The sequence below is a fragment of the Bombus bifarius genome, unplaced genomic scaffold, assembly GCF_011952205.1.
Source record: "Bombus bifarius isolate JDL3187 unplaced genomic scaffold, Bbif_JDL3187 scf7180000009200, whole genome shotgun sequence".
NCBI lineage: Eukaryota > Metazoa > Arthropoda > Insecta > Hymenoptera > Apidae > Bombus > Bombus bifarius.
The window spans coordinates 3,505,336-3,529,732 of record NW_022884965.1 but is presented as its reverse complement, the minus strand read 5'-3'; the positions used below and the strand labels follow the sequence as shown (position 1 = coordinate 3,529,732).

General features: G+C 35.2%; 1 protein-coding gene across 5 annotated transcripts in view; it reads left to right on the top strand.

The window, feature by feature from the left end:
* The window catches only part of LOC117214477, a 95,473-nt gene that overhangs the window by 12,031 nt on the left and 59,045 nt on the right, over positions 1–24,397 (top strand). The window contains exon 1 of one of the 5 annotated variants that reach the window (XM_033460616.1): positions 8,119–8,171. The exons of 3 other annotated variants lie outside the window; for them this stretch is intronic. In XM_033460616.1, coding sequence (XP_033316507.1) covers positions 8,134–8,171 — 38 coding nt within the window. In that variant the 5' untranslated portion in view covers positions 8,119–8,133. Of the gene's footprint in view, positions 1–8,118; positions 8,172–9,564; positions 9,929–24,397 lie in introns of those variants that run through there. One more of the 5 variants, XM_033460617.1, reaches the window with a different exon arrangement.

Here is a 24,397-nt window from a genome sequence, read left to right as displayed (position 1 = left end):
GGCCATCTGGTGACTCATGAAATGGGACAATCTGTTGTCTACCATGTAATACATTTCATAGCTTAATTTTCCAATGGTTTTGTTCTAAGATTGTTGATCTTTTTTTGATATTCAAATCTAATATTTTGGAAGTTAGTTTCATTCAGAATGAGATGAAATATATTTTTTAGAAAAGAGAATAGGAGGGATACGATATTTCTATGTAATTGATTTTATAAACGTTAAAATTTAAAAATATGTTAAAAATTGGCAACTTTTCCGAGAAACAATTTTGTTTAGATATTTGTTTAATTCATAGCATGCAAATTTAGCGTCTTGGAAAGTTTAGCTTAAGAAAGGAATAAATTATTTTCTTTTTTTGCAATATATTCGGTATAAGGAATATTGGCAGGTTTTGAAAGAATGGCCGTTATATTGCAATACGGATAAAAATGCGGTGTGGAAATGATGCACGGTGGATTTAGGAAATTGGAAAGCCGAGTAATTAGGAAATCGCAAGTTAGAAAATAATGCATGTTAACATTTGGTGAATATCCCGTAGCCAACAGTGAAATAGGATATTTCTTAATACGTTAATAAAGGGCCAATTAAATTAATTACCATTTATTCCAACGAAATCATTGAAAACCAGGTCAATCCAGAAATCAGTCACGCCACTTTTTTGTGAACAAAACAAATTTCCTGTCTCTAGTGTTCCCTAGGAATTCTAGGGTCCCCTAGGAAATCTAGGGTCCCCTAGAAAACCAGATGCACAGTAATAACGCCTTAGATTAAAAGAAGCGAAACAATAAATTGAAAGAGGTCGATGTAACTGCAACGATTTAGGAATATTGCTGGGAGTAATAAATTCTGAAATCACATGTAAACACAGTCAGCCAAGAAGCTAGAAGTAAGAAGACGTGTCCGAAGCGTCGAGGATGGTGAATACAAGCTCCGGTAAAAGTAATTACTTGCCAAGAGGAATGGTGTACGCGTGTAAAACACTGGAAACGATGCTGTGGATTAAACGTAATCGATTGGAAATAGCGGTTCACCCGTGGAAAGGAACGTTAATCTAAGTCCAGCGTGTACCGGGGGCCGGAATTAGTTTGCCAGCCGGACAATCGCGCATTAATCTTCCAGTTCTGTTGCGTACGAAGGTGGAGGAAGGAGGGAGAGAATGCTTCCCATTAGGGAGAAACCGGGGATTGTGAGAATCTGGCTTTTGGGATCAGCGGCATCTCAGCGAACCACAACAATGGATCTGCCTGGAGGGATCTTGGGTGAAAGAGGACCTCCATCTAACTGCACATGGACGACCTTCGACAAGCACCGTTCTTGATCCACAGGAAACCACTCTGGGATCAATTGTGAAAAGACCTGGATGAAGCAGTGATCTTGATCATTGGTAATTGTAAGGCTCAGCGATTGGATTAAATATGTTAAGATGGTATGTATTTAGGGAATATTATTATAATTCTTTACTGTTTTAATTTTTCAATTTGAGCATCGAGTTACCTAAGGGATACTAGATTTCCTAGGCCCTAGAGGAGACCAGAACTATTTTTCTTAGAAAAGACTTGTCAGGAGAATTGGCTAATTTTTGTTCTTGTATTTTTCTAACTGTTACTTGAGACAGTTTTATTAAGCAAAGGGAAAAATCTGAGCTGAAGAATGTCGACGAATAGAAGGAGTTATGAAGTACAACGATACATAAAAGTAAACTAAGAATCGGTGGAATTGAGGTTGCAAGAAGCAGCAGATGGAAAAATCAATAAAGCAGAAGTCTTTAAATATACTCGTAAAAGTGAAAACTGAAGAATCTCCAGGTCTGTGAACATAATAAAGTCTGCAAAATTTCTGAAGAATCAATGCTCGACCGAAACTTAATTGACCATAGAAGAATAAGTATAAAACTTGGCCGATAAAGAGAAAGTCCAATAATAATCTGAAAATATTTAAATTCAAGCTGACCAAGCATCCCAAGCAGAAACCACATTGAAAGAACAAGTAGAGCTGCTGGAATGATCTTGTTAAGGTGGGCTGATGAATAATCCAAGAGAAAAGAGGAAAGAGATCAGGGGAACGCCAATGTTGAAATGGGCAAGAGAAACTGGTCGAGTTTCGATTTTCACGGGATCTGGTCCGGCAAAAATCACGGGTTGGACTGCTTTTCTTGTTAGCATGCCGTCCGATAAGCACGGTGTTAAGGTTACCTAAGCACTTTCTATGCCAGTCGATGGCCGGTCGCTTTGAACGAGCCTCGATTCAGAATGGAAATTATGTCGTCGGCCGCTGTTACGTGGAATGTTGTTCCATGATAATGAGGGACACCACCAAGGATACGTGCCTACTGAAACTGCTCTGCCGTTTGGCTTCATTCACTAGGAGCTTGTACGCCATAGCCACTTTCTTTGAATTATTAATGTGGCCCAAGATTTCATGCCAGGGAACATGCACTTAATGCGATTACTGCTATGGCAACTCTTGACAATTATGATAATTCATTCGCTAGAAGTTCGCACACTGTTGCTAGTTTCCTTAAATTATTACACCGAGCTTCGCTAATTATGTATATGTAAAACAAGTATGGTCTTTTAAAACAGGGTATTAAGGAAGGTGGATTTAATTCTTGATATTAGGCGAAGCAGATAGCATATTCAGATAGCAAGTTTTGATATAGTAGAGTTAATTTAATTGTCAAGGTAGTAATCTTGCGTTTCAGTAATTTTACTTATTTTAGCTATTTACTAGGATCCATTTCAGTTACTTATTTTGCCTTTCTTGATAAAGATACATTATATATATCTTTTATATCTTTGAAAGATCGTTCAGACGACCAATGTATATTGTCAATATAGTGTTTAAGAAGCTGAACCGTTGACAATAATATTGATAGTCTAACGCTCGTTGAACCTAACTGGTCTTCTTCTCCTTTTTGAAGAAAATGAATATGTCACATGGAATAATCGCCTATTTTTTTTGTATTTCTGAATCTAACTGGCTCTCTTCTTAACTTCTTCTTCTTAACTGTGCCAAAAAAGCTGATTATCTTCTTCTCTTTTCAAACATGCCAAAAATGAGATTTATCATGTGGTCCTCTCATGGTTTCTCACTGGCTAACTAATGTCGCACGCCTGCAGCAGCCGAACGATTGAAATGCCCCCGCCAAGCGGTGGATCGATGGAACCCCGATGAATTCATATCACTTCCCGTCAGAACGGAAACGCGATGGTGCCGCGGATGGAATAACTGAACGATTGGAAACGCGTCTATGCTTGTACACGATCGTTTCTCTGCAACTAGGCGGGGCATCCTCGTCGATGCATCCCCGTGCCAAAAGGATGCGTGTCTTCAATGTTAAACGGCCGATCATCCACGGGGGGAATTCAGATCTCGCCACGACACGGCTATCATTTTAAATCGGACGCTTTTTCCTATTGTGCATATTTCTCTTGGCAACCGGTCGTATCCAAGCTGTCGTGGTTCCACCACAATTTGCCAGCAACAGGTGATGAGTTAGCATGATGCATGGGTTAATATGATGGGTTTAATGTAGTGAAACTTGGAATCAGCTACTTACTTTGTTGCTGGGGGAGAAGATATAGCAAGTACGTAGTTTGTTTGGATGTATCAGTGGATGGAACATCTTATCAGTATCTATTATTCACTTAATAAATGGTAAACCTCTATTTATAGAGCGGATAGCCTAATTTACTTGTGGATAGGTGGATATTTGTGCAAATTGTATCTTTATGAATACAATTAGAAAAATAGAACATGATCACTATGTGCATGTATAGGAATTTGTATCAGTTATTAAGTACTATAACGAAGAGTTGCTTTGAAGAGTTTCCTTACCATTTTGGAACTGTTTTGGATCCTTGGTTTGCTAGTTTTATTATTTCTTTTATTTCTTTCTATTAATAGATTCTTCTGTTATAGATTTTCAGGTGTGTAAAGAAGAAGATTTTAGAAAATTCAATAGTTTATTACTGGAAATTGAACAAGATCTTTTCTTCTTTTTTCACAAATGAAATTAATGATATTGAAACTGTACGAAATTAGAAAAGAAGTAAAAGTGTCTAAAATTACTCGTTATATAACAATGAATTTTTAAAAATTTCTATATATGCAAGTAGAATCTTGAAACCTTAATACAGTTAATTCTTCCAATATTTAGAATTATCAAACTTGGTTCCCAAAAAAGATTCATGACGATCATCCACAACGTAATACCACTATAAATATTAAAGTTCTATGCCATAGTTGCAATTCTCAGTACTCTCAGGACCTCTGTTATAATCATCAGAACACTGAATATCCTATTTTTGAAAGTGACGCGATTCTTTGTTCCTCTATCCATGCATTTCCAAAGTTTTGCATAGTAAAACAGTGGGATCACTGATTACGCAAGAGTTAGGGATCCGGCTAATTACCGGTAATTACGATTAATTACAGCTGATGGCAGGCTCTCTGGCCCAGCTCTGAGAACGACACTGTTCTCAGACAATTTGTCGGCTGGTGTTGAGATTGCATTCCGAGTCCTTTCGAGAATGTCCTCGTTACACACCGTTATCTCGTGCTTCTGCGGATCTCACACGCAGGCACGACGCCTCTGAAAATAACAATGAATTCGTAGAAAGTACCCGCGAACAATTTACATGCACGCATTTGCCTCGCCTAGTCGTCACTCTGGCTCTACGCTATCCTTTCACTGCCGCATTTTTCCTGGAACCATGTAAAAACATAGTGTTCTTCGTTCTTCATTAAAAGCTAACTGTTTATGACGCTTTTGTAGCATTTAGAACGTTGGTTTTTCTACTATTTTAAGTTAGGTTAATTTACCTTAGATTTGTTTAGGTTAACTTAGTTTAGATTAGATTGTGTTAGGTTAGTTTAGTCTATATTAACTTAGATTAGATCAGGTTAGATTAAGTTGGTTTAATTTAAATCAGATTGACAAAGTGGGTTAGGCTAGGTTACATCAAGCTATATTAAATAGATCAGTTCAGTTTAGGTTAGATCAACTAGGTTTAGTCAGGGTAGGAGAAGGTTGGACGGTGAATTTAAAAAGAAAAAGGTTAAGTTAGATTAGGTTAGGTTAGATTTGGGGGACAGTTCAGTTATTTTTAAAATATACATACATCCTTTTAAATTGAGAGAAATGGAGAATTCTAAAATTGAGGTTAAAGAAGAGAAGGAAAAAAAGTAATGACAGGACAAAGAAGTTTCTTGCTGATTGTTGGATGCAAGCAGATATGCAATGAATGAATACAATAAATAAAAGTAAATCACACGTTCGTTTCTTAGAAATTGAACGCTAATAATGCCCAAATTTGTGTTACGAAATTCAGAAACTAATACTAACTGAAATTGATCGAGTAGCTGTCATATGGCTGTGTACATAACCTCGTTCTTTGCCTTCCCAATTTCTACATATGTCTCTTCTCTATTTAAATGATCACATCTCATACACGCATACCAATTGATATAAATCACATCGTAAAGATATTTTCATGATCTACGTCAGTGTCAGAGACAGTAGCCTCTAGGAGCCAATAAATCTGTCTTAGCAGCCATAATTACATGGCGGTATAATGCGTTAACCACGGAATTACAATGTACGTATAGAGAATATTTGCATAGCTGGAAGTTCGTTTGAAAGTAAATTGAGCAATAAATTGACGGTAACAAGATGGTTAGAGTTCGAGGATGTTACTATGAGATTCGCGTGAAATCGAGAGCTGACGAAAATGCGCCGGTATATGCTCGAATGCACGCTTATCCGGGGAGATCTCTCGGCGTTTCGGAAGCGCGGACGGAGCCATGCTTTCTAACTTTTGCCTTGTAAATCGCGCTCCATCGGAAGACGTGTGCGAACCGATAATATCTGGTCGTCCCCGTTAACGTGAGCGGTGAAAACGGATCTGACTCTTTTACCTTATCTTTTCGTTAGGATTTCATTGATTAATTGATGAAATCATTAGTTGATGAGAAAATATAAACCAATGCTTCATTGAATATTTTGGTTAACTGTTAAGGTGTATACTGCTACCACCAAACTGCCACTATTACTGCTACCACTGCTACTATCAAATGTCCTAAATAAATATAAGCATCACCAAATGTTATCCTAACTTTAAGATCATAGTGTACAAAAGTGGACAACACAGAAAGCAAATACCACTACATATTGACATTTTTGGTTAATTATGTTCATAGAATACATGAATGTTTTTGTTTCTAGAAGAAAAGCTTTTGAAATTAGTCTTGTAGGAATTAAAGATGTAATACATTACAATCTTGCAATTATGTATTTGCAGTTTTTTCTGTTACAAATAACAAGTTTTTGTTCTATAAAAAAAAAAAAAAGACTTTAGAAGCACGTTTTTAGGAACTGAAAAGACAGTGGAGTATAATTTTGTAATTTATTTAAAATTCTTTCTGTTGCAGGTAACAACTTCTCCCTTAAACATAAAATATTAATATTCCGGGAATTCTCGTGGGATCAGGATTGAGAAAGCAAACTCGTATGTACATGTGTTGACTATAATTAAGGTAGGAATGAATTTTATTCATTATGCGAGCGACGTGAAGCGTGCATGCCTCCGTGGCGCTGCAATCATGCTCACAGTTGCGCAGGTCGTGTTGCATACATCACAGGGGCTCTTTCTTCACTTTTTACGATTTACTCTGTTTTCATTGCGTTCTTTTTATGGAGAGTTATTTTATTTACGAATTAATCCGCATCTATTTATATACATAAAATAGATAATTTAAAGAATATATATATGTATATTCTTTAAATTACAATATTTACATTAATTAGCGAAAGACAGTTGAATATATCCCGATGATTTAAATCGGGTATTAAATTGAATGCATCGGAATAAATTCTCGCTGATGATGCTCGAACTTTCCAAGATTCTCCGGACAGTTTAACAAACCAAATCCTTTCCTCTCTCATCGTGTTTCTCGAATCATGACGGACGCAAGAAACGATCCATAAAACTCGCGAACAGCTGTTCCTGTGTTTTATGTCGATTTTTATATTTCGATCTGGCATTCCTCAAATCGTTGCTTGTGCAATCGTCTTTCCTGTGGAATTTCCTGGAAACAAAAACTTTTCTTAATATAATTTTACTGGAATAATTCGATTCATGGATACTTTGTTTTTCAATGTTTATTGACGCGCTTCCACTTTCAGGACAATCACATTTTATTTGCCTAATAAAATATTGGTTTATTTTTTGTTGTTCTAAAACTTGACCCAATTACGAAAAACACCATTTATATTATTATTATTACTATCATTGTACATATTACTGCTTACTGCACTATATTCCTGTAGTAGAATTTCTATTTTATTACTTTTTTTTTCATTAAGGTGTAGAATACGCTAACAACGTATATTTTTGTTATTTGACAAAAATTTTAATCATTTCAATTATTCCAAAACTATTTCAATTAAAATTTAAATCTTCAAGCTAATCTCAAAATACTATTTCTATTTTCTAATATCGGACTAAACTTATACCACTTATACCACTATTTCTATACTGCTTTAGTGGCATTTTTATTCACTATTATTATTCTTCTCTTTCCTTGTAATATTTACATTGCAATGTATGATGTATATTATGCATTATAAAATATATTTTTATTATTTTTCATACTAAAATGTTATTATAGTTATTTTAATTGCTTGTATTGTAAAATAAAATAGAACAAAATCATAAGTATGTACTATTAGCAATGAATACGGTAATAGTATATGTGGCTCCACCAGTCGTAGGAAACCACATGCGCAGAAGCGCGTGCCAGACATGCGCAACCGCAACGAACAATCCGTTGCTTCGATTGTTTGCCTTATGTAAGTAAATACATAGTTTGTCCGTCCTTTTCCCATTTTTCTCGATTGAATACTGCTTTTTCGCCTCTCGACGGCAAAGAAAAGAATCAAATGGCGGGTCGTAACCAAGGTGTAGTGTTCAGAGCCGGCAGTATAGCAGCTGCCACCGGTGTTTTAGCACGCGACCGTTGCCAACGGTCGTTGTGCATCATGCGTAACCCTCATACGCACCCTCAGTATATTTTCAAACACGTTCGTGAATAGTGCCGTTCATGTGTCTGTCGAGAAATTCAACAAGGATGGGTTTGAAATTGCGACGTATCTTTAAAATATTTCGGTGAGTTAAATCACAAATCTTATCTTACTCCAACTGATTTGCGTATAATAGTTCGTAGTAATCACAAGTTGTGTAAACATTCTACGTGTTTTCTTGTAGACATAAACATCTATATAGGTTATGGTACCACAAATTGATTTTGTCCAGCACTAAATTTGCTGTAATCGCTATATATATGTGCAAATATGCAATTTTTTTATTGTAAATACGTATAATGGAATTCCTTAAATTATCTTTCAAATTTATTTAATTTCCAAAAATTTGTTCAAGTTAAGTATACAAATCATAATCATGAATAGTGAGTTTTCATTTATTTTAATACACAGAAAAATCTTTAAGTCATATGTCGAGGTTTACCTTAATGTTAAAAAATTTTAAGATATTTTAATTTGGATTAGCATTTACACGAGTTAATTTTGCTTGTTTCATAACGAACAACCAATTTCATTAACAAAAAATACATCGAGGATTTTACGAGCTGTTCATAAAACCTAGTTCCAGCTAGCCGATTGCATTTCTGTTCACCATAGAATATTTACTACGTTAGAATCGAGAGAAAGTCTTTTGTCAATGTGATCGCGCAGTCGAGTTCAATTAGCCATTTCTTATTAGGAATTCATTGTATTTATAACAACGAAGAATGCGAGTAATTAAAATGTAATTCCCACATTGAAAATCTCAATTCACTAGATTCACGTAAGAATTATTTCATACTGTATTTCTGAATTAAATTCATTCATTTACGGAATCTGCAGTACCGTAATTCTAATTGAGAATCTCTCGATCTGTGGAGAACGCGAAACTGTATACATAGAAAGCCGGTCACCGAACGGGAAAAAAGACAAGTCACATAACCAAGAAATATACCACTGGAATTATTCTAATGTATTCTAATGTCGATTCTGAAGTCCCTTATTTACACTACCATATACAAGTATCTTTAGACACTTAGACTATCTTAGACACTTTAGACACTTGTAGCGACAGTACATGGATGTCAATAAAATTTATAAATCAATTAAAGTGTATATTTAACTGATATTGCTACTTAAAACAAGCTTTATCGTATTACGTTAATGAAATAATAATATAGATAATATATATGATTATTACGACAACACCTAATCTAATTTTTGAAATACTCCTTGGCAATAAGAAACAATCATTCGTTTATATCTAATGTAGCAATCTCAAATTTTAAGATAATCGCAGAAAATTTTACTTTCCCGAATTTGCAAAAAATCTCGAATTTCTTTTATTATATTTGGAGTGTCGGCGACACGGGCCGAGTAGCATGCGAGGGCGCCCGAACGAAAGTCGGAGAGGCTCGACGATGGGGCGCGAAAATTGCCGAAGCTACCCGCGCGAAAGCCGTTAGTTCTCGATCAGTCGTAGTCCGTCGATCGTTGAGTTTGGACTGTTAAACCTCTCCTTCCGGCGCGTGTACCCTTCATCGTGCTTTCATCTACTTATTGTTATCGTTGCTACAATTTTTACATCTCGAGAAGGACATTCGAAACGTTCCATTCGATCGGGTTTCTAAATAACAATAAATTGTTGTCGTAAGTCGGGAATGTGATTGTTCGTCGGGGACCGGCATAAACGTTCTCGAATCTTTCTGTCAACCGTCAAAAGTGTTAGTGAGAGAAAGAAAATTGAATTCGTGAGATTCGTGACCGGAAAAGTGCGTCTTAGAAACTAGTGCAGAAGGTCACGTTCAATGGCTGTAGGAATGACAACAAGAAATTAATCATCCGGTGAGTCGATTATTTCCCGCCATTTCTTTCTTATTTCGCCAATTCAAATGCTATGAAGATTAAGTTGCTTCTCTTTTCGTATGTAAGAATTATTAAAAAATTTTGAAGTTAGAATATCGAACATTATCGTTTGTATACCATAAGTAGACTGCGTATTTTTATGCAAATTCATATTTTTAATATATTCATATTTTGTATATTGCACCAGTTCCCTTTAGAAGCAATAAGTAATAAATATTGAAATTTATAAATTCATATTTTAGCAGTCCCTCGTGAGTTGTCAAATGATAATAGAAATTGTAATAGAAAATAGGTTACCAATTAAGTTGAGGTTCTTGTGTGAAATGCAAGAAACGTTGGGAGTCATATAAGTTATCATAACGGTCACTTTTGCGATGTTTCGTTTTAATAGCCACGATGTAATTCTATAACGCCATATTTTGTTCTTTTAATAAATTTTAACCCCTGACAAGAAGGTTCCAATCGATCATAGTAATACAAAATTGACAAAAAATTAATAAAAATATCGCGATTGCTTTAATGTAAAGTTGTTATATTGTTATATTTATATTTTTTAGATTATAATTTTTAAAATTAGAGTATTTTTGCGTTTGATCGAAAAATATTTAACGTTGAGTGTTAAGTAATTTTCTCGGGTAATAACACAGCGTGTGATAGTGAGATATCATTTTCTGTTCGGTACTGGAGGCAATTTTTCAAACATTTCCCGTCTTATCAGCCCTTGTAAAACGTAGACAATTCATTTCTTCAGCAAACATCGCAACTACTAATTGCTACACGATTTCGTAGGATCCTTATCGTTCTGATAAAATTGTCACTGAAAAAGTTTGAGCTACGATCTCGAGATTTCTCGATAAATATCGCATAACGCAGTTACACAATGCAAATATGGCGACGCTACAAAGTCATCCATTACGATGTAAAAATTGTTTCTTATACGATCCGATAATTTATGTTCCCCGTAATTTTTTACCACGAGACCATCAATAATATCGTTTTTATCGATGAAATTTATGATTTCTTGTCGACAATTAGTCATCTGAGTTTTATTCTTCGTTTTCCTAAAATTTGTTGTCGTGCGACTATAAACTTTGCCGCGTTTGCCTTGAGGTTTTTAAAAATTCTTTTTGTTTTATATCTGCGATAAAAAGTTGACTGTTTTGATTTATTTTCCATGATAAATACGTCGCGTTGCCGGGAAAATATGTTTCGAATCGTTTACCTGCTCTCGATTCGTTTTCGAGATTTCGTAAATCTCGCGATAACTAAACACTCGTACAAATTTGCCACGTATACGTATCACGCGTTATTGTGTAAAATCCAATAACAATTCCTGGTAATACCTGCAATTTGTATACTGCAAATAATACGCCATATTATAAAATCGTATTAACGAAAAGAAAAGAAGCAAGGTTAGGTTATGTTAGTAACACGCTCAATGACAATTCGGCTAATAATTTCAATTAACATTCCATGTTAGATAAAACTGAATTAAAGAATAGAAATGAAAGAAAGTTAGATCAGAGTACGTTAGCGATTTTTCGCCGAAATAGTAATGGAAAAGAAGAAGCACATGCCTAGTTCAAACAGTAGGTAAATGTTGGCAAATTTTGTTGAAAGAGCCGGCAGTTAAATAGAGAGCGTCGGCCGTCGGCTGTTTGCACGGCTTAGTTCGTGTTTGAGGTTTCCCTTTTAGTATTTCTGGTTTCCCGATGCTATAAACGTCACGAATCCCGTGTTTGTACAAGAATCAATCACAGGTGGTCTTTTGACAGCCGTGTGTTTGTTACGTAAAACCAGGAGTAAAAGAAATGAAACGTTTCGCAATGTGTTTATTCGTAAAATAAAAGGAGAAAGATTCCATTTGTATTTTTAAATGACGTGTATTCTTAAATCTCGGGTGGAGATTATTTTCTCAATTATTTATTCGACAAATTTAATCGATACGACGAAACGAATTTGTCGTAGGTTCGTGAAAAGAAATTTTTAAGCTTCAAACTAGCGGAATAAGATCCATAGATTACATGAAAATGCTATCAAATAAATAAAACTACAAATTTTGACTATTCTTTAATCAATACAATATAAAATTCGACATATAGAACTAAACTTAATATTATTTATTTATTTCCTTTAGTCTAACATATATAAACAATAAATTATAATACCAATAATTGGTAACAATTTACACTATAACTTGAGAGTTTATATGACTCACATGTAATCATTACAAGATAACAGAAACGTGTTTTAAAGGTTACAAAAATTTTCGATAACGATATAAAATAATCGGAGACAAAGCGTATCAAGATACAACGTATACATTTCGAGAGTGTGACTGAACGTAAATAATTTCGAACGTATGTAAACAGTCTGTTTATGACCTCTCTACCACGAATATTGTCTGTCTTTCTCTAAACACAATCTTCTCCTCTTTACATTGTTTTCTTTTCTCATCTCATTTTCTTAGAATTCGATCGAACACAAGCAGTTGTCACGTTCATTCCGTGACACGCCCATGTTACGTGTAAAAATTATTTTTTACCATTGCTGCTGGATAATCCGTTAGCTGGCAAAGTTTATAACCGACCATCTGCCCGACGACCGGAATAAAATAGTCGAATGGCCCTAGGCGCGTTTACCTGTCCGCCATGTTGAATTTTGTATTTCGAATGCATCGTAACACGTCCAACACGAAGTCAATACATTCATATGTATATCGAAGAGAAGTAAATTCTCGATACATTTATTAGCGTTATTATTTCCTTTCTAGCGTTCTAGTTATTTTTTAAGCAGATAAAAGTAAAAAAAGACGCTTTCCAATTTCTTTTAATATTAAATGTAGAAATCGTGGTTACGAATGCTTTAATATTATGGTCAGTTTCGAACATCACTTTCACATTAAGAATTAAATGTTTAAAACATTAAGAGTGTAGGTTGCGTTAACGCAACATATAGTTGCAACGTTATTCAATCAGTTTAGGTTATCTAATTCTGTTTTTTCAACATTATAGGTACGAAAGGGAATTCCAAGGATCAGCTTACATTTTTTTTCATTAGCATTTCTTCTATATAGATTCTGTGATTTTATGAAATCTAAAGAAATGGACATATTCGTGACATAAATGATAAACCATTGCCCGGCCGTTAGCGAGTTAATCCCTATACGTACTTTTGTAATCGACTGATTATTTTAACCGCAGATTAACCTTAATAATATTTTATCTTACCAAGATATGTTCATAGCTTTGTCGGCTGTTTCCTGTTTACGATTAAAATTTGCGAATCTTGCTACAATTCCGAATATATATATATCTCTCTGAACGAATCTCTGTAACGCTCGAATAACTTTCCTTGATAATTAATTAGGTCGTTAATGGCGTAATTGTTAGATATTAAATACGTTATGCAAGGAGATGGATGACATCGCTAATTTCATAATTGAATAAGCATACCAACAAAGTTGATATCAGTTGGCTATCAGTTAGTGTAACTTTGAGCCGCTATCTTATCTAGTTTAGGCTGTACGTGCATATCGAATTGTATGTTTTCATCACGTTCATTCATCTTTTTATATTGTTTCTTGCTTCTATTGGTCTTGCAACACGTAGGGTATTGCAGATGCACGGACACTTTCGCCGTCGGTCGAGTTTTTGCTTCTCAGGCGTGTATGCGTACGTGCATGTGTATGCGAGCAAATATCCTGGCCTTGATTTGAAAATCTGGGCCGCGTTGCACCTCGTATCGATGCCGTAATCAGGCAGTGTACAATGACTGCTTGCATACGCTTATCTTTCACCTTTTTCTGCCCATTGGAAGCCAATTTACTTTGTCCTGTGTGTATGATCGTTGACGAACCACCTGTGTACTGTGTACCTCAGATTGTGTACAGCGGCCATGATAAATGGGGATATTTTAAATTAATATGTTTTGTAGGCTGTGGATTTTTATGCAATTTTTATGTAAATTTATCCTGTGGATTTTTATGCAATTCTTGTGCAAATTTATGCTTTGTATTTCTTCACAATTTATATTTTTGCCAATACAATTAAAGAAACAGAATTTAAACATAAATTTGTTTCATCTTTTATTAGAGGTTATAATGACTATCGTATTTTGTGTATTTTATTATTATACAGGGTGGTTGGTAACTGGGTGGTGGTACAAGCGGAAAGGGGGTGATTCTACGTGAAAAAAGAAGTCGAAAATATAGAATAAAAAATTTTTTTTTTTAATTCTTCCATCGAGACAACGATCTACAGTGAGATCGGTTATAACGAGACGTGATAAAGTAGACGCGTACCGAGCGAAAATTCAAAGTCGATTTTCTCGAAAACAAAGCCTCGAACGAAAAATTTTTATTCTATATTTTCGACTTCTTTTTTCGCGTAGAATCACCCCCTTTCCGCTTGTACCACCAGTTACCAACCACCCTGTATATTGTTGTTGTCGTTATTATTATTATATACTACATTATTACATATTATTATACTTTTGTATATCATGTGCATTTTTTGAGTGCTTCCAAAGCTTCAAATTTCACAGAAATGTGCAAAAATCCGCGGTTTAGAGGTTGTTCTATGGTCTGGAATATCTGCTGATTCAAATGGATATTTAAAGAATAGTGTTTTGCAACGAAGATATATTTGGAATTAATGCCTAATAAAAAATTGAAGTCATCAATTTAGTTGAAACTAATTCTCAGTAAGAGTTTTTTTTTTTAATTAAAAAAATTAAGAATCGGTACAACATGCGTACACCTTACTCTTTGATGTGAAATAAAAGCGTCCTTGAAAAATGAGAAAGAGCAGCACGAACAGGTGGCAGACCACAAGTGTAATGACTAATCCACGGTCTATGTTTAGATAAGGGCTGCGTGTGCCAAGGTCATCGACTCCTGAAATTACTGGTTTCGCTTCATAATCATAGACTGATACGCGAGAGAAAGTCGTGAGTGATTAAAAAAAAAAAAAGAAAAAATACTACTTCTTGGCTAAAAGGTGTTCGCTTGCCACTACGCGATTGTTTGATAGCTATGTTCATTCAAAAACTGGTTTATCAATTATCCGCGAAATAATGAACGGCCTAGCATAGGAAATTGAGAAACCCGAAAACAGGAAACGGGTTAAGGAAAGGAAAGTTCCGCAAGAAATTATAATCGTCATATATGTGTATATACTGAAAGCCTTGAATACTTTGCAAACGTCTGTTTTCTCCAACAATGAGAGACCTTGATCTTATATGGATGGAAAAAACTGAAAAATTTCGACGAGGTGCTGTTAAATGGCTTGATTCAATTTAAATTCCGATTTACTTATGGAAACACGGTAATTAAATTAGTAATTGGAGATCAAACGCGAAACATTATCTGTGTCGTTAATTATACATTAATGACCGGCATGATTGATAACCTATTAGGTTGGCTAACGATTTACTCTGAAATTACATTGAATATTTCTCTGGTCGTAATTTTCCTTCGTGGAAATAATTTCTTCTTTGAAGATAGCCCTTTCGAGGCCTTAATTATCAAAGAAAGATGCTTAAACTTTTGTACGACTCGGATAAGACCGAAGGATAGCTTGATATTTGGTTTCAACTATTTTTGTGAACAATTTGTACTTTGAGCTTAATGGAAAACCTAATTGGCCAAAGTTGGTTAACATACATCTAATTTGTTTATTGGACAAATTTTGAAAATCGTAGCAAGAACAAGATTGTCATTGCAAAATGGTAGCATAAGCTTCCTTCGCATGGAATCACCCAATTGTCGATTGCATCACAGTTATCGGGCCACCCTGTATATAGAAGGCGAAAAATTGCTTCAGTAGGAGGTAATAATCGCTCGGTATGTAAGAGGTACTGTTATTGCCTGTAGATTCAGCGAGTGTGTCGTGGAATTTGCATGATTTCCGATTATCGGTTCTCCAGGCAGACGCGAGAAAAAGAAAATGGCGCGACGAAGAGGATGAAACGGGAAACAGTAACTGCACAGGGTTCAGGCTCACGTAGACCGCGACGAAATACACGTTACAGTTGGCAAACAATGTATTACGTAGGCGATTTCAGTCAGTGAAACTTCTTTTCCGTGATTCTGTTCTTCGTACGAATAATTTCTGTGCCTTCCTGTACATCAATAACAGTTCGAGATTCCTTCCCTTGTAATTTTTATATCGGAATATTTATATCTTCCTTAAATAGCCGTGGCACTACTATAGTCAAAATAGAAGCTAATGAAACGAGAATCACGTAAAATAATTTAAATTACAGTTGTATATGAATAGAAAGTTCTGAATCTTTCGAATATTTCCAATAAGATTTTAACTTAATATTTAGGGAACTAGGGAATTATCTTTCGAACTTTCTTTTGTCCTCCACTGTACTTCATTACAAAAAGTAGAATTGATAAAGTGAGGAATTATGAATTTTGCGTATATTCAGTTATTAGAACAGAGACGAAATTGGAACTGAGTATTTGAGAAATTACAATCAATTAAAGTTTAAAGAATAGAAGAATTTTGAACTTTCAAAGTCACATCTGGAAGCTTCCGATTAGCAATTACTTCCGGTGCGATCTGGAGGGTCAAAGAAAGTCACTCGTCGCTTTATTACGCGAACGAAGGACCCATGTTTGGTAAAACTGGTCGTAATAAGAGACATGGGATTTTTATGACGCGTTCCATTCGAGGGAACAGGTCAGTATCATGTTTCACGATTTTTCGTTTCTTTTACGTCTTACATACGTACGCCATTTTGTTTGGAAATAAATCGCCGAACATTAAAAAAAAAAAAAAAAAAGAACGAAATATCGTGAAAGTACTTACGCTCTGTTATTCATCGTTGTCGAACGAAACGTAAAAGTGGAAAGAGAAAATCCTTGAACATGAACGGGAATAAACTATGAGTCTTGCGGTACATCGGGGTACAGTTTAGTCTCAGTTTCATGCGTGACGACCTAACACATATATCAATAATACACGTCGTCTATTTCTGTTGTATCCGTTAAATTATTGGAAACACAGGAAATATAAAAATACAAAATGTGAAAGGATTTAATAGACGAAGTTATTTGCAGAAAATTGTCACTCCTAGCTTCGTGAATAATTATCGTCGCATGTATTTATCAGTTTATCTAGAACTCTAAAACCTACTACTTTTTCGAACCTATCTACGAAACGGTTGTTCTTATAATGCCAAAATCACTTCCATTCCCAATTTTAAAACGAAATCCTCGATAATTATCGCATATACAATCGTAGAATGCGAATATCGTGACGTTACAAATTGAAAACAAATTACAATTGGAAAATTGTTCTTTGTACATAATAACATAAATCAGTTAGTAATACTAATCAGCGAAATTTATCTAATCTAAATATCTGAATACCTAATCTATCGAAACAAACCTTGTATAACCTCAAAAATCTTCTTCCTGTATACAGAATTCGTTCGAAAGTACGACTCTACGAATCTTAGGTTGGCAACCACGATTTATGTAGAAACGCACGATTAAGTAATACGTTTGTTTCTGAACCGTTTACGTAAGAACGAAGAGAGAGAGAGAGAAGGTGTACAATTCACGCGACTCCATGTTCGCGCATGCGTGTAGCAGCATTGTACGAGACATACCGATGTCGAGCGAAAGAGAAAGAAAGAGATAGCGGTTTTAGGCTCGGTTTTCCTCGATTTTGTCAAGGTCGCGGGTATCGGTCGTCACATGAGTGCATTTTGCATGCGACGCAAAGCAGACGTGTAGGATGCACCGTTATTTGCCCTGAGACGCTGATGCAGCGATAGCTATACATATAAATGCACAAGTCGATCTCTCTGCCTCCATACAGATCGTTTGCCATCCTCTCGAGCGATGTTTGTAGCTGGCGATGTTACTTCGAGTAGATAACACGTGTACAATTATACATTGTAGGTCGCCTGCATATGTTTATACACATGAAACCTAAATACAGAGACATATATCTTTCACATTCTAAATATTGCAATGAACATTTTAGATGTATTTGGGGATACCAAATTTAGCGATTTTATACTGTATAGAGTATTTTGTTGCTAGCAACTGGAGTTATAGGAACATCATATTTTAATCATGTTCCTTTGAGAAGGTATAACGTGTACAGTTATGTATTATAGATCATGTACGAAGAATAAGAGGTAAATAGGAAATATATATATATTATAAACAATATAACAAATAGTATTCAAGGCTGAAGAGGTTAAAGAAGCTAAAGCGAAGAAATCAAAGAGATCAGTTCCTGATGAACAGTTTGAAGAACCTAGAACTAGCAAAGATCGTGGCTCTTACAAAGTCACGAACTCGACATTGGTCGAGGGGGATAGAGAAACATCTATAAAACTAGATAGAGGAGCGGATCGATCGATGATCCATAGATAGACGCATCGATCATCGATCCTTATCCAAGCATATCGCACTTTTATTATGTGTATCGGTGATTCTAGGGCCGATGATCGTTGCAGAGGATCTTGGATACGCGATTCTCTCGTCCTTGATTGAAAATCCATGTAAGAAATGTAGAAAAATTGAGCCGGTTAATGGAACACGTTCCAGGCAGCTTCGAGTTGGATAGAGTTGCTTGTTGGTCGGTATTGGACGTGATTCGATAGAGAAATAATATCACGTACAATAGTCTGAGGCGTTGGAAAAAGTTTGACGCGTCTAGGGAGGAATGCGGATGAGCCTAGGGAAAATTTTTATAACTCTGCATTAGAATAAATAGAACTTTGATTTGGAAAGATACAAATTGTAATATGAAATAAAAAAGTTCGTTAAAAAGCGATTTCGTATTTCCTTTTGAATTTTAAAGGAGATTCCCCCTTTCCAATATTGTATTACTAAATTCCTCAGAATCTCCGCCATAGTTAAAATGCTATCGCAGCTAGCTTCTCATTGGTGTGGTAAAAATCAGATTGCCAATAATTATCCTTGCGCTGTAAGAAGATACAACTAGCAAGAAGTAAATTCTAGTGGATATTTTTGTGAAAAAAAGAAAAAAGCGAGATCTGTATAATTGTATATATGCCTATATATTCTAGCAATGTTGCGTTGACCAATTAAATAATAAATGTATTTATTTGATTCCAAAATATAGATTCTAGAGAGTTTAGATATACACGAATATAGAGAATCTTGGAAAGAGGGAATTCTCAAAGTTGAAAACAAAATTCCGACACTTCCAATCACACAAAAGGACTGTTACTCTAAGGGGAAATTTAGAGAACTAGGAATATCTACATATTGATTTAATATTGAAGAATTGAAGATATCGAAAGTATCAGAGAAGCGGAAACGAACAACTCAGACTAAATATTGTCAATAAAGGAAGAGGTGGAAATTAGGTGAACCGAATCGCAATACTGAGAAGGTAGCCGGCTTGAAAATAGTTGGCGATTGTGTAACTGTAAAACGCAAGCCGCAAGAGTTCAGCTTTTTTTTTTGGTCAGATCGTCTTGACGGAGTCTAGTCGCCTAGAAAGGATACGCTGTTGACTGGTTCAATACTTTCCACGTTAGGATTACATTTCTTAGCTATAGGCATACCAAAGTTCGTTTTAACAGTCCTATTAATCAGTTTTAACAGTCGTTTTAACCTCACAAAAAGACTATCCTTCGATCCTTCGACCACTTAATCTCTTTTCTTCTGTTTATAGTGATTTTGTATCTGGAGTATGTATTTGTTATATAAGACACATATGAGATAATGTCGTTCGAAATATTTATTATCTTGCCAATGTCTTTTTTTGTCTTGAATTCCATTTATAGAACTATGTCGAGATTATGAATCTTTATGAATATAACCTATTTCGTGAACATAACCTAACCCAAGTACAATTTATAAATATCTTACTAGACAGTATTTTATTAGACTGCGCATGTTTCTGAGCATAAATTCTATAAATATCACAAGTATTTTACTTCAAATATTCTATATACTTTCTCATTTGTGTATCTGTGAGTTCCTCTCGAACATAAATTATCGATATCAAATTGAAGAGACTTTAATTCCATTTTCTCACATGCCCATTAAAGATACTTCAATTAAAACAAGCGATAGTTTATCACTGAATGGAAAGTTTGTAACAACGTTGAGCTCCTCTATTGTTCAATACCATATCGCCGTTATCTTTGTGAAATAAAAATCGCACCGCTATTCATTTCACGTCGAACGTCTCGAGATAAACGATAACGTTACACGTTATATGCACTTGTGTCCCCTATTGTTTTGACAGTGTTGTGTCAAGCCTCTTCTCTAATCGTCTATAATTACATACTAGGTAGCGTTTTATTTTACAAATTTGTAATCGCTCGGATAAGCATCAAATGAGCATGGACTATTCTTAAAACGGAACTCTCGACAAGTGTAATTTCCTTCACCGGAGAATAAAACGAGAGGCTAGTCTGAGAATTTACATACCGTGTACTCGTATAGTTGTACAACGTTGTTACGTGTATACCAGGTGGTCGATTTGTGGCGCTTTTTTCATCAATTTCCAAACTCGATTTTCTCTTAAACTAAGACTTAAACGAGCAATTTATTTATTCCATATTTTGTTCTTATTTTGCTGATAGGGAAGCGCCTCGTGCCCTTGTACGTGTTAGTCGGTCACACCCTGTGTAATTAGTAAATATAGCTACTATACAGGGTGGTTGGTAACTGGTGGTACAAGCGGAAAGGGGGTGATTCTACGCGAAAAAAGAAGTCGAAAATATAGAATACACATTTTTTTTTTTTTTTAATTTTTCCATCGAAACAACGATCTACAGTGAGATCCGCTATGACGTACCGCGCGCGTACCGAGCGAAACTTCAAAGTCGATTTTCTCGAAAACAAAGCCTCGAAAGAAAAATTTTTATTCTATATTTTCGACTTCTTTTTTCGCGTAGAATCACCCCCTTTCCGCTTGTACCACCAGTTACCAACCAACCTGTGTAACTGATAATGTATATAATTAATATATACGTATATGCACAACACTACAGTGTTTGTCTTCAATTTATTTCAATTGTACGAGTTGCTGCAGCCACATTGAAACTCTCACAGCGAGGATTACAATGTATCTCTGATTACTATTCACCACGTCGGTTATCATACATTTTTTCTCCGAGTTGCCCCTTCTCATTCGGTGCAACGAGCAAATACAATAAAGATGAAACTATTACCAGCCGCGAGTAGATTTATTGCTCGAGATTGCATCTGCCTGTGCGACGTTTGAACAGTAATTAAGCGGTTTTTTAAGGTCGTCACTAGCGAAAATGATTGATAAGAATGTTAGATAGAAGAAAATTATAGTGCTTTGTCTTCTCAGCTTTTGCAATCCACTCGCGTGTTGCCATTAACATGGTGTATTAATATAGAAATGTTTTGTAAAAGTCGCATTATGCAACAGTGTCTTAAAAAGAAGGTATACAATTATTTAAAATAAGATTTAAAGGCTTACAGACTGGCTAAGTTTTCTCATGCTAAGGTTTGCACAAAGATCACGCTAGAAAGCTATAGTAAGTTTATCTTTCTTGACTTCCTGACTTTTATGTCACTTGGCGGCTAAGAAAGTAGTTTATCATAAGATAAATTATTTATAGAAATATGTCTTATACGTAAACGGCTCATTAGAAAATAATTGTTGCACAATTTTTAAGTCAAAGTGTAAGAACCTAACCAACTATAGACCTTTCTTTGACAAGCAACCAGGATTTTCATCGTAGAGGGTTAAAAAGTAATAAAAAGCTTGGTACACCACACTCATAGTTGGTTTCTTTTGAAGCTAGCAATGATATTCCAAGCCTGGATGCATGAGATCATAGATACATGATGATTCTGAGATATGAACTCTTATGAATTCTAATATTGCTTCATCAAATTTAATTGTCTTCTGCAGTAATGTTTGGAGAAATTTAAATACTTGGGAAATCACTGATTAGGGATCATAATCCTCTAGCCTGAGGTCATATCGCTTCCTGTGCAGGCTTCTTCTTGCTCTGGAAACTGTGGGAAAGAGCATCCCTGAGAAACGTCTCCTACAAAGAATTAAGTATTCATCTTTAAGCTTACTTTTCTCCAATATACTTTCCTAGAAACTCCTAGGAACATGAAACAGAGTTCTTTGCTTTTTATTTCAAACGAATAACAATATCAAATAGTTGTTCCAAATAAAATAGCAAGTAAATTTATTTGAAGATAAAATTGCTTGCAAATCAGTCCTAGAATCTTTGAAAATAAATTATTTCATTATAATTCTTATCCTATGAAAATGTTCAATTACAATGAAAAATTTATGAATCCAAGTATAATAAAAGACACTTACTTTTGTAATTGCAATATTTTCCTGTAATCTGAGAAGTTCATTTTATTTTGATAATATCCAATCCTGGCACGTAATCATAAAAAAGATCATTACGACCAATTTGAGAATAATTTTTGAGTGATATGAGTGTGGTTTTATCTCCTGAGCAGAATTTCTCTTCCACGCTTTGGACCTAGGGTCCATCGTCAGTTCCGCTGAAAGAGAAGTGTCCGAATTTAAATCAGAGAGGTGTTCATTAAAATTCAGAGGAGATCAGGCCGGATGGCCGTCTCGTTAACTCGTTTCTCTCCTCCATCTTTCTTTCTTTTCTTTCCTTTTCTTTTTTTTTCTGGATCGTGAATAATATTCTTTTCTGCTTCCCTGCAGTGACCTTAAATTCTCGTTGCATATTTTCTCGATTCATTGGGTGTAGGGAAATCGAATGTGAATCCTGCAGCTTTGTAATTGGGACGAGTTTCTCCCCGGGCGAACCGGAAGTTGCCGCGTCATTGGATTCAGATGTTCTGTTCGACTTAACCTATACGAACGATCTCTTTCTTCAACGATCATTTTCTTTTACGTAGTACGAATATCGTAACATAAGCAGAAGTGAACATAACCTTAAAATTCCCATTCTGATCTCCATTTAGGTTAAAGTATGTTGAGAAAAATATGAATTTTCATAAGTATCATAATTGTAGAAGTTCAACGAAATTCTTCAAAGTTATGGTGACAACGAGATGTATAGTTTTATTAATATTAGGTAAGAACTTTTTTCTCAAAGTAAAAATTATAAAAGTTGCATTATAGATGGGAAAACGCCTGGTACTTTTAAATTTCCCGCCAATCTTTGTTTGCTTAACCTTATTGTTAGTCACCATAACGCCGAAGTTATTGAAGCGTGTAAGTTGGTCTAAGATTTCTAATATTTCAAACTTTTGCATAGATTTCGACCTAGAAACACGGCGAAATGGAAATACAGTTTTACGATACTGTCGCTAAAAAATCAAAGAATATGGTCGCTAGAAGACCAAAAAATGTTGCCTCTAGAAAATGGAAAAAAAATTGTTGAAAGAGATACAGAATGTGGAGTTGTGCATAGAATTAAAAAGAACGAAGTCTGATATTTTTCAACGCCGTGAAACAAATTACCAAGATACGATAGCGATTAAAAATCTTCAGACAAAAAAGCTTAATTACACGCTTATCAGTAAAACGGTATAGTGAATTTTATTCATCCGGCGAGTGATACGCAATAAAATTAATTCGCAATCAGAGAAAGAAAATCTGGTCTGAAACAGCTTTCGTTGCGCCAATTTGCATCGCTTCTACAGCCTGTCTCATTCGGCTAATCGATCCTTAATAGTATAGCGACGCTGCGCATGGTCGGGGAAAAAGCGGCAAAAGCTGGTTTGTCCCGAGCAACCCTATACACTAGCTTTCGTGTTATCGCTTTCTCGAGAAAAAACAGGTGGACAAAAAAGAAGCTGCGCGGCTGCGTATAAACACAACAGGGATGGCCTCTGTGACGTTGGTTGGTCTTGTTAAGAGCAGCTTTTAGCTTGTTCAATCGAGCTGAAACTTGGTATCGTTTCATAGAAACCGGGCGAAATTGAGAGACGTTTTATACAAGTTTCTTGTGCCAACCATGAAATACTGATATTGCGTGGAAAAGGAAATACTAGTTGTATAACGCGTGGGTAGATGTTTGTTGGATCTTTAATATTATTTTTCGATTAGGATGTTTTACTAGTACTAATTTACGAAGAAGAAGATTGCGTTACTTGTTAATATAAATTTAGCGTTACAGTTATCGCAAGAAGGTAACGTAAATAGTAGGAAACTGCAAGGTAAACTTCAAAAATAGTATCTGCAATATTATTAGGTATATTTCTCCGCTGTTCCATCTATGCGGTCGATCAATGTGGCTTCTGAATGGTTTAATAATTATCCATCACGTAATTTCCAAACGGAGAGCCCTAAATTTTTATTTCATTATCATAGTAATATACAGTAGAGGTTCCCTTATCAGAATTAACAGGCAGATAAAATTAATATATATAATGTATAATGGAATCGTCGAATGATGGAATAATCACAATATTTCTCATATGAAATTTCATTTATTTAAATACAGATT